This window comes from Drosophila ananassae, chromosome 2L (genome assembly GCF_017639315.1).
Source record: "Drosophila ananassae strain 14024-0371.13 chromosome 2L, ASM1763931v2, whole genome shotgun sequence".
Taxonomy (NCBI): domain Eukaryota; kingdom Metazoa; phylum Arthropoda; class Insecta; order Diptera; family Drosophilidae; genus Drosophila; species Drosophila ananassae.
In genome coordinates, this window is record NC_057927.1 from 11918273 (window position 1) to 11928513 (window position 10241).

Sequence of the window (10241 nt, forward strand, 5' to 3'; positions counted from 1 at the left end):
CCCATTCCCATTCCAATTTCGCATTTCCCATTCCCAGAGCCATGGCCAAAGGCCTCAAGACTTTGAGCCAATTTTCCAATATTTATTTCTATGTTCGAAACGCTAACAACTTGCGTTTCGTTCTAGCCAAATTGAAAAGCCATACGGAAGCTGGGAATCTGCTGCCGGAGGAGTCGAAGCTTGGAGTTAGGAGGTTTGCCCAGGAGTGCATAAAATTTAAGTATTATGACCATACACCGGCGGCTGGCTTCTCCGGCTTTACGAGGTTGTTAACTGTTGAAACTATGCTAAGCACTCATGGGGATCCTCCCATTCCGGGCCCCAGCATCAATTAATCAGTCAGGCGTAACGCCATTTGGCACAAAACGGGCTCATCGGCCACAATTGATAGTCAATAATCGTTAATTGTTTTCGATTTTCGGCCAAAATCCCCTCGGAGTCCATTGTTTGGGCGACCAACCCTTTTATGGGCTGCCTGGCGACAAAAACTAAACGCTGAGCTCTAAACGCTAAACGATGCCATTGTCTTTGGCTCGCAGCGTGTGTGCTTTGATGGCTTTTTCTCCTCGAGTGTCATTCATTAGACAGGCTTTCTTCTATCTTCAGTTGGCTACTGGTTGTGCCACCGCTTTTGGCCATTTGGCTGCAGATTGGTAGCTCTAGCTATTGGTAGCTCATAATTAATAACTGCTAACTCACCTAGGGCTCTATTGTGTCGGCTAATGAATCCCATTCCGGATTTTCTGCCGCAAACGAAGCGTTAAAGAATGTCCAAAGGTTTCTTCAAATTATATATTTTCTATGCATGTTGGTCGGCTGAAGATTAAAGATCGACTAAAATTCAAATTTATTTCTTGTATCGAATTTCTAGTTGGATTTAACAGAAGGCACATGTAAATATTTTCAGCTCCAAGTCAAGTGACAAATGTTAATCCTTTAAAATAATTTTTAGGTCTATCGAGACATACGTGAAATATTAAATTAAAGCCGTTCTAGCCGAAAAGTTTAAAATCTATTTTAAAATTCTATAGCTTAAGCCAGACTTTCACTTATATTAAAACGATCTGCTCAGATACCCAAACATATAGAATAATACTTAAGATCTTTAGCATTTTCGAACCTCATAATCACATGCACGACTTTTTTTTTCTGTGCGCACAAAACTATGCAACATTTTTGAGGGATATGGAATGTTGAGACCATAATATTTGACTCAATTGAACGATTTTAGAACTCGGGCGGTCTGCACTCAATTTCAATTTACTTTCCAAGGGAAGGCCGCCATTCAGATACACACATGGATCCCCTATTCGCTGTGATGCTCCCGCTGTACACTGAAAAAGGGGTTTCAGAAAATAATAATATTAGTTCGGAAATATAAAATAGTTTAGAAGGGAACCGTATTGCAGAAAAAAGTGTTTTTCAACAGTGCTGATTTTCGAATATCCTTGATTTGTAGATTTTTTTCTGTGCATCCCTTCCCCTATATCTCTTTCTGGGGATCTACAATGTGTGGTGGCTGTTCAGTTTTCGTGTTTTGTGTATTTGTTTATGCTGCTGCCGCAAAAACACATTGAAGAGATGTTGTGTTCTCCAGCAAAATGGGGGAATTTGAATGTGAATTCGTTTCATTTGTTCCCTCTTTAATTGAAGAGATTTATTTTGCGGCGTTCGCTTGGGTTGCTTCGGTTTGGCTCGACGTGTCTGGCGATGCCTTTTCAGTTGCGATCGGACTGCAACTGAATATAGTTGGAAAATCGGAGGAAACTGGGAGGCGAACAGCGGCCAGAGAGTGTCGATCGATCTGCCAATATATCGCTCAATAATTGTGGCAAATATTTATTAGAAATTGCGCATTGTACAAACACATACTCATGCAAATGGAACTAACACAAATTTGAAGAAACAACCTAGAGTCAAGTGTGCAGTCGTTTCGGTTTCTGTTTTAGTGCCTAAGTGCCGCATAAATACGTACTAAAGTATTTCAAGAATTTTAAGTGGAAACATTCTCGAATTCTGTGAACTTTCTCAATTGTGTTTTGGTGAAACATTTACATTTAACCGAAGGCAAGAGAAATTCCAAGGCAGAGACACTTTGGATACTTGGATACTTGGATACCGGGGCGATTTGGCAAGAAGCTTTTTGGTTTTTCGGTTTTGTGTTTTTTTTTGGAGTAGCACACATGTGAGGTAAGTCTTTAAAAATATATGCTTTTGTTACTATTTATTATAAATGTGTACGTGTATATGCAAGGCTTTGGTTTATTTTGTTTTGCCATTTGCGTAATTGCGCAAATCACTTGTTTGGTCTACTTTTTGATTGACCGAGCACAGCAATTTGACTTTTCACCCAAAGGCCAAAAAGTGTAAAATGGGTTGCAGTGGTTCCATGTTGGTGAACCAAAGCAATTTGTGTCGTTTATCTCGCTGTGTGTAGTCAATCGTTCAATTATCTGTTGTCCGGCTACCCCCAATACAAAAACATACATATGGAATACGGCCACAATCTGGATCCACAAAATACAATTCTGTTTTTTTACTATTCTGTTATGGTTCTTGCTCAAATTGAAAGCGCTTTTTTCACAGGGTTCCCATCTAATTTATTTTATTTATTTGTTTTAGCATCGCACCAGGGCAGCCCAGGGCAGGGTAGGGCAGGGCATAGCCCAGAAAATATTTCATATTCATAATTTAGTTTTCGACTCTAGCCATCGTGGGGCATTTGTTTATTAACTAGCATCGATTCTGGGCCCCCGATAGGCAGCATGCAATATTTTCTAGCCGTGTAAACAAACATTTCAACTTGTCTGCTCTTTGTCCGACTTGTTCTATATCTGTATGTATATAACTTTCGATATTTGTGTATATTCATCTGGTATCTGTTGTGTCGATCGGGAAGCTTTACGATGCCATCTTCTCTCAGCTACTGTATCTGCTTCGATGCCTTTGGCAGTCACTCAATTTTCTCTGAGGCGTTCTCTACCCACCGCCCAGATCGGCCAGATCCCTCTTTTAAATCATTGTAAAGGTTGCGTTTGTTTAGCTAATTGCTTGGCTGATTCCTGGTATTGTTTGGATGCAAGGTGTGATCACCCAGGTATATCGGGATAGTCTTTTGATCAAGTCAGGGAAAAAGTTTTTGATTCAAGCCAATCGAATCGAATGAAATTAACTTTCCACAATACCTTGGTTTATTTTCCATAGGTCCTGTTTACCAATCATGTTTGTAAATATTATATTTGGTGGAGATTATTTAATTGTTGGTACTGGTATTTAGTATGAAGATAGTAAAGACAGATTATTATTTAATTTTGATAAAAAAAGGATTCACAAATTAATGAATAACAACTGGCGCCAAATTTTAAAGTTACTCCTGACTTATTATAGTAATATGAATCAATGGAACTATAGCCGACCTTCCTTTGTGCATCCTATCCGACCTTATAAGTTAATACTTTGTAGTACTGGCAACTTTCTCTGAGAAACATTCAACCTTCGCGGTGTCACGTACACTGAATCATTTTGCGGATGGATGGATGGGTGAACTTCTGGATGGGAAGAACCTGCCGGCGAACCATGCAAAATTACAGACTCGTGCCGATCTCCACCACTTGGGATCGCAAACACAAGTACCCAGAGGTGGAGGTTGGGGTTACCAAGTGCGTCACTTGGTGAACCCGTGCGAAGGGGATGCGATCTGACCGTCAGTTTCGACCAATAGGTGATGAATGGTGTGTGTATACTTTTGCAAATACTTTGCACTTTGTTTTATTTTCGGCAATTTCGGATGGGCTGCACAGGAAATATACTATAAATTGTATTTTCGGTTCCGATCGGGGTGAAGGTCACCCGGTAGAGGGACGGGGAAAACTTTTTCGGCAATTTCCGATTTGGCATATGCCTTCCTGGAAGTCAAATTTTTGTTTTGGATAACCCAACCCCTTTTCCGCGGTTTTCTCGCTGGAGTCGGCTTTCAGTCGGTCTCGTTTTCCCCTCGACGCGTCGCCGGCGAGCAGCAGGGACGATGTCTGTGCAACATATGTGGCACGATCTTAGGTAGATGTATCTTCCGTACACACATATTCCCTGGCCGAGGCTGATGGTGTGCCCACATGTTGCAGTCAACAATAGAGCACCAAATGCAAACCGAAACAATATTTGCCCTTGTCTCCGACTCCGATTCCAAGTCCGCGTCCGCGTCCGCGTCCGACTCCGGGAGTGGGCGTGCTCGGGGCGGGCGGAAGGCCGGAGAACAGACAACAGTGTCTCTCCTCCGGACGTTTTCGGTTTTGTTGTTTTTAATTTCTTTAATTTTTTGTTCTGCGCCAGATGTGGGCTGAATTTGACTGGAAAGATCATCAGAGCAGCACTGAGAGCAACTGTGTCTGTTTTAATTAAAGACGAGAGAGACACCCGGGGAAAAAGAGAAAAAGTGAAATGAGGCTGGTTGAGGGGAGGCAGCGGGCGGCGAGCATACATATGTGAAAAATTAAGGCTGCCGTTGAAAGCGAAAAGATGCGGGAAGCAGAAGGCAACGACCAACAAACCGACCCGAAGGCAACAAAGCGACTTTTGTGCACTTCGACCGAATACATTTTCGACTATAAGGGTACCTTGTTTCTAGCCATTCAAGGTATAAAGGTGGAAGAAGTTGTATTTAGGATCTATCAGATAGAAATTAAGCCTGTAGATACTCGCAAAAGGTACAAGATACTCGTACAATGCATTTGTATGAGAGGCAGACATTAATTTCTACATTTTTTTTAAAGATCTATAATGAAAACTCATAAAAACTATCATCTTGAGATGGATATCTTTCAGATACATATCTGTCAGATAGATATCTTTCAGATTGATATCTGTCTGATAGATATCATTCCGAAGCTTGTTAACTCTATCTAAAAGAATGAAAACAAAATGTGTAAAACTATTGAACAACTAGTTTTATTCGGAGGGAACTTTAGTTTCTCTTTTCGTTCAAATCATCATGCCCTATAGACTACAGGGTATTGCCGCAACAAGCTGCAGGCATTGGAAATATAACGGCAGAAGTGTAAGCAGCTCGAGGGCCCACTAAATTGAGTCGTTCTGTCCCGACGCCGGCGCAGTGAGTAGGACATCTCGTGTGGTGGGAGAAATTGAGAGAAAGGGGGAGAAAGAGAGCGCCGGCGAGGCGAGGCGAGGCGAGCAAGAGCGAGGAGATCATGCGAGATCATTGGGAATGGGAATGGAAATGGGAATTGGCATTGGGCACATTCAGTACATCGGACTACGCAGCCCAATTTGGAACAGTTTTCGTCTGGCTCCGTACCCGTACACATTCACGTCGCGCAAAAATATTGGATGAATCTCTGTGTCTCTGCGTCCCCCTCTAGGGAAACGGCGAAGAATTGTGCAAAAAATAGAATCGATCTTAAAAGAGTGGTGCGTGCATTTGAGGGCGAAGTAAATATAGAATCGCATCCCTACTTCACGTCCCACAACAAGTTGAAAAGGGTGAAAAGTTTCGGTCGCGACGCAAAAGGTAAACCCACAGACAGGTCGCCATTTAATGGGGTATAAAAAAGCGACAGTCGATTTTTTTTATGTGCCCCGTGGCTATAAAGCTATTTTCAATATCAATAAAATATGCAACGCGCTAAAGATGAAAAACCTCAGCCGATTTTCCATCTTAATGCTGTTGGGCTTCTTGCCGCACATTCTGAGCTCATTCCTCTGGACCATTTTTAATTTATGGCACGCGCTGGACAGCCACAACAAAAATCAGAGCGGGAAAGAGGCCGAAGAACGCCGAACAAGTTACCGGAAATGTGCGCGACATTTTAATTAAGCTCACCAAATGAAAATGGCCTTTAATCAAGTCAAGTCCAAAAAGAATCTCTGCGAAAAATGCTCAAAATAAAAGCTTTTTATAAACAATTCGAAAGGAAATTCATTGACTCAAAGACATCAGCGGGTGTATCTTGTGGATGGCAAGATACACATCCTTTTCCCTTCAAACATTTTTTTTGGATTTTTTGCACTTGTTTGGGCTGTTTAGGGGGTGGATAGTTCTGGTTTTGGTTTCTGATACACTCAACGGATGTGACCATAAATCTAATCGTATGCATTCTTCCAGGTGTTGCTGTCACATCAAACACGATCCGAGGGAGCCACCCCAGCCATCCGGTGATCCGTGCCATCAAATGATCTATAGAATCACCGATCATCTACACCCACGATTGGAGCTCTTTTGGTGACAAGATGGCTGCCATAAATCCATCAACTCACTGAGTAAATCACACGCACGGCAACCGAAACAATAATTAAAATCCGGCGGCATTGTTTTTGGGGGAAAGTGTATTTCCGTTACACCCAAACGATCGCTGATCATCAAGAGGATCGTCTTCATCATCATTTCAACATCGGCATCCGATTGCAATCGTCGGTGGATTCAAGTGGGGGAGGATCACTTCAAAGGCCCTGCACTAAAGAGGCAACTGTTGTTTTTTCCATCATAAATTAGAAACTAGAAGAGATCGGTGATCTTCTTCCGCAGCGAGAGCAAGGGAAGGGCCATCATATTGAGCGGAGCACTCTAAAGTGGATTTCCGGTGAATAAAAAACCAACGCAGCACATGCGACAAACTCCAACAAGGGAGTTGCTGTTGCTGTTGCAGTTGCAGTTGCACAGTTGCCGCTGCATTCTTAGGGTGCTGCCCCTCTGCTGCTGGCAAGAGTTACAAAAATAAATATCCTAAAAATGGCTGCTGCCTGGAGTTGGCGAAGCAGTCACTCACAGATCATAATGACGAACGGATCGCTGGCGTTGTTGCTGATGCTTCTGCTGTTCTTGTTGCAACCACCATTGCAGGTTGCTGCTCGGCGTCAGCTCGCCAATAGCCAGGAGTTGCTCAAGGATTACGATGGTAGTGGTAACAAAAGTGGCAAGAGTCCTTCTAGCACGGCCAGCCCGGGAATAGAGAGCGCGGCAACTCCTGCCAAGCCAACTGTTGCCGATGCAGACGATGATAACGCCGACGACGATGACCACATTCCCGATTTGCCGGGCAGTGCTTGGACGAAACCCTCCTGGCGGAATACCAAAAAGATGAGTGCCCTGTACACAGGTCCTTCGGGATCCATGGTGTCGCTCAATTGCGATGCCTTTGGCAACCCCAAGCCGAATATCACCTGGTACCGCAACGGTACAAGCGACTGGACCCGCAGCTATCACAGCGTCAAAAGGAAACGCTACTCGCTCACCATGGGCGACCTGGTGCCCGATGACTCTGGAAACTACACCTGTAAGGTGTGCAACGACATGGGCTGCATTCGCTTCGAGACCCAGGTGCTAGTGACGAATCGGGTCAACCACAAACCCATTCTTACCCTGCCCCCCTCGAATCTGACCCTTTTGGTAAACAGTAGCGGGGAGATGGAGTGCAACTACCTGTCGGACTTAACCAGCACCAAGGCCTGGATCTTCATACAGTGCAAGGCGATGACCAACTGCTCCAAGCATCGACATGTCATGGGCGAGGGCCAGGACAAGCTGAAATTCGTGAACGTCACCGAGGAGCAGGAAGGCTGGTACTGGTGTGTTAACACCAACAGCTTGGGCCGCACCAACGCCTCTGCCTATCTGCGAGTGGTGCGCAGCCTGCAGCAGTTCGAGGCGGGCTTTAGCAGTGTCACGGACCGCACCAGCATTATGTATTTCATAGTTTTTGGAGGATTGATCTTCATCCTTATGAGCGGCTTCTTTTTATTCTATGCGGTTCGAAAAGTGAAGCACGAGAAGCTTTTGAAACAACGCATTGAGACAGTGCATCAGTGGACCAAGAAGGTGATCATCTTCAAGCCAGAGGGAGGTGGCGATTCCAGCGGCTCCATGGATACCATGATAATGCCTGTGGTGAGGATCCAGAAGCAGCGCACCACTGTCCTGCAGAGCGGCAATGAGCCGGCTCCCTTCAACGAGTACGAATTCCCTCTGGACTCGAACTGGGAGCTTCCGAGAAGTCAGCTCGTTCTGGGCGCCACCTTAGGCGAGGGCGCCTTCGGTCGCGTGGTCATGGCGGAGGTCAACAATGCTATTGTGGCGGTCAAAATGGTCAAGGAGGGTCACACCGACGACGACATAGCCAGCCTGGTGCGCGAAATGGAAGTGATGAAGATAATTGGCCGTCACATCAATATCATCAACCTCCTGGGCTGCTGCAGCCAAAACGGTCCGCTCTATGTGATCGTCGAGTTCGCTCCCTATGGCAACCTCAAGGACTTTCTATTCAATAACCGACCCTTTGGAAGGGAGCAGGATAGGGATAACCTGCAGGGGCCGCCTTCGCCGCCGGCTCACGTCATCACTGAGAAGGATCTGATCAAGTTTGCCCATCAAATCGCACGGGGAATGGACTACTTGGCCTCACGGCGCTGCATCCACCGCGACTTGGCAGCCAGGAACGTCCTTGTGACCGACGACTATGTCCTGAAAATAGCTGACTTTGGCTTGGCGAGAGACATACAGACCACCGACTACTACAGGAAGAACACCAACGGCAGGCTACCCATCAAATGGATGGCACCGGAGTCCCTGCAGGAGAAGTTCTACGACTCCAAGAGCGATGTCTGGTCGTATGGCATTCTCCTGTGGGAAATCATGACCTATGGGGCGCAGCCATATCCCACGATTAATGCTGAGGAGCTCTACGGCTACTTGGTGTCAGGGCAGCGAATGGAGAAGCCAGCGAAATGCTCCATGAACATCTACATTCTGATGCGACAATGCTGGCACTTCAACGCCGACGATCGGCCACCTTTCACGGAAATCGTGGAGTACATGGATAAGTTGCTGCAGGCTAAGGAGGACTATCTGGATGTGGATATTGCTAACCTGGACACACCGCCCTCGACAAGTGACGAGGAGGAGGACGAGACGGACAACCTGCAAAAGTGGTACAATTAATATCGATTGGGGTTTCCCAAAAATAGTATCCAATAACGACGAAATTTTCCGAAAGATGTTTATGTACATTTAACAAGTTAGCGGGAAAAAAAAAGATTGCAGGAAAGTCTGAAAGAATCTTTGATAAAACTTTTATCACAAAAATTGACTAGGAGGAATCTTGAAATGTATATAGAATTATTTTTAAGCCTGTAAATCCATTACATTTACTCACCAAAGGCCTTAAACCAAAAATAGTAAGCAATTCGAATTTATATTTTACATAAGACTTTATTTAAGATAATTATTTTAGATAGGTCCTAAGATAATATTACACTATAATGATAATGATAGGTCTTGGTTGTATTTCTGTTGTATTTCTTATTGTACTGATCTTTGTAGTATTCGCAGTTTTATACTCGCTTAATTATACTCGTAGCTCCTAAATACAACAATGTTCTATTCTAGAGTTAGTTGCATGCCCCGCAGTGCCTTATGAAACAATAAATGTTGTACGTATTCATAAAAAAAAGGCATTATAACCATAACCCAGGGGAACAGAGGGAACCGACCAAGACGACGACGACGACGAGATCATGACGTCTCAATTTGAAAATCTGTGAAAAAAATAACACTCGATTGGAGGCGCACGAGGCACGCGCGTCACTAAACGAAAAATGATGAATGGAACGGCCTGCGGTCCACTCTGTTGTTTTTATTTTTTTTCTATGTTTCTTACTTTTTGTTTTTAGCCGAGGTGCGATAGGATTATGGGGTGGGGGTGGTGATCTGGGGGCTGGTAGCTGGTGGCTGGGGGTTTGGGGTTTGGGGTCGCGGCGTTGGCGGCTCGTTTGTTGACGCGCTAAATGCCAAGAGCGTCGGCGATGCAATTAGACGATAATACAAGCCCCTCGATGGCAGAAGAAAAATAAGTTTATAAAGTATTGTAATTGCGGGAGATTTGTGGAGTGTCCGATATTCAAGTCGAGCCTGGGTCCGGGGGCAAGCAGGGGTATTTGCAATGAGTAGTTGCCAGCCAGGGGCCAAGTGTTGGCCGACTTACAATTGTGGGATGTGGGGGGGCAGCGATCTAAGCGATCTTGCAATATTGTGTTTGATACTTGGGGACTATTCAGTGGGGCGAGCTTAAATTAAAAATTGTGTCTTGATTATGAGCCGGTCTAAGTCAGAGATCAACGGTAATTGCTATGACTTATTGTGGGTGTGGAAACCAACAGTCTGAATATCAATTCAATATTTAATTTTTTGATCAACCTGTTGAATCTACACAAACAGATGTATGTATAGTTTGGAT

At 44.5% G+C, this 10241-nt stretch overlaps 1 protein-coding gene across 2 annotated transcripts; it reads left to right on the plus strand.

The window, feature by feature from the left end:
• The first annotated feature begins 1707 nt into the window (after positions 1-1707).
• On the plus strand, positions 1708-9453 carry LOC26513693 (fibroblast growth factor receptor homolog 1). 2 transcript variants are annotated; one of them, XM_032454009.2, is made up of 2 exons: positions 1708-2190; positions 6119-9453. In XM_032454009.2, exon 2 carries the CDS (start codon positions 6743-6745, stop codon positions 8945-8947), a length of 2205 nt encoding a protein of 734 aa, XP_032309900.1. In that variant the 5' UTR covers positions 1708-2190; positions 6119-6742; the 3' UTR covers positions 8948-9453. The 2 variants fall into 2 exon arrangements, with proteins under 2 accessions (XP_032309900.1, XP_014767198.2); XM_014911712.3 differs by lacking the exon at positions 1708-2190 and adding an exon at positions 5241-5524.
• The last annotated feature ends 788 nt before the right edge of the window (positions 9454-10241 follow it).

Bases quoted from the DNA above. Each gene is read 5' to 3' on its own strand.
- LOC26513693 (XM_032454009.2), top strand. From the start codon at position 6,743: ATGGCTGCTGCCTGGAGTTGGCGAAGCAGTCACTCACAGATCATAATG.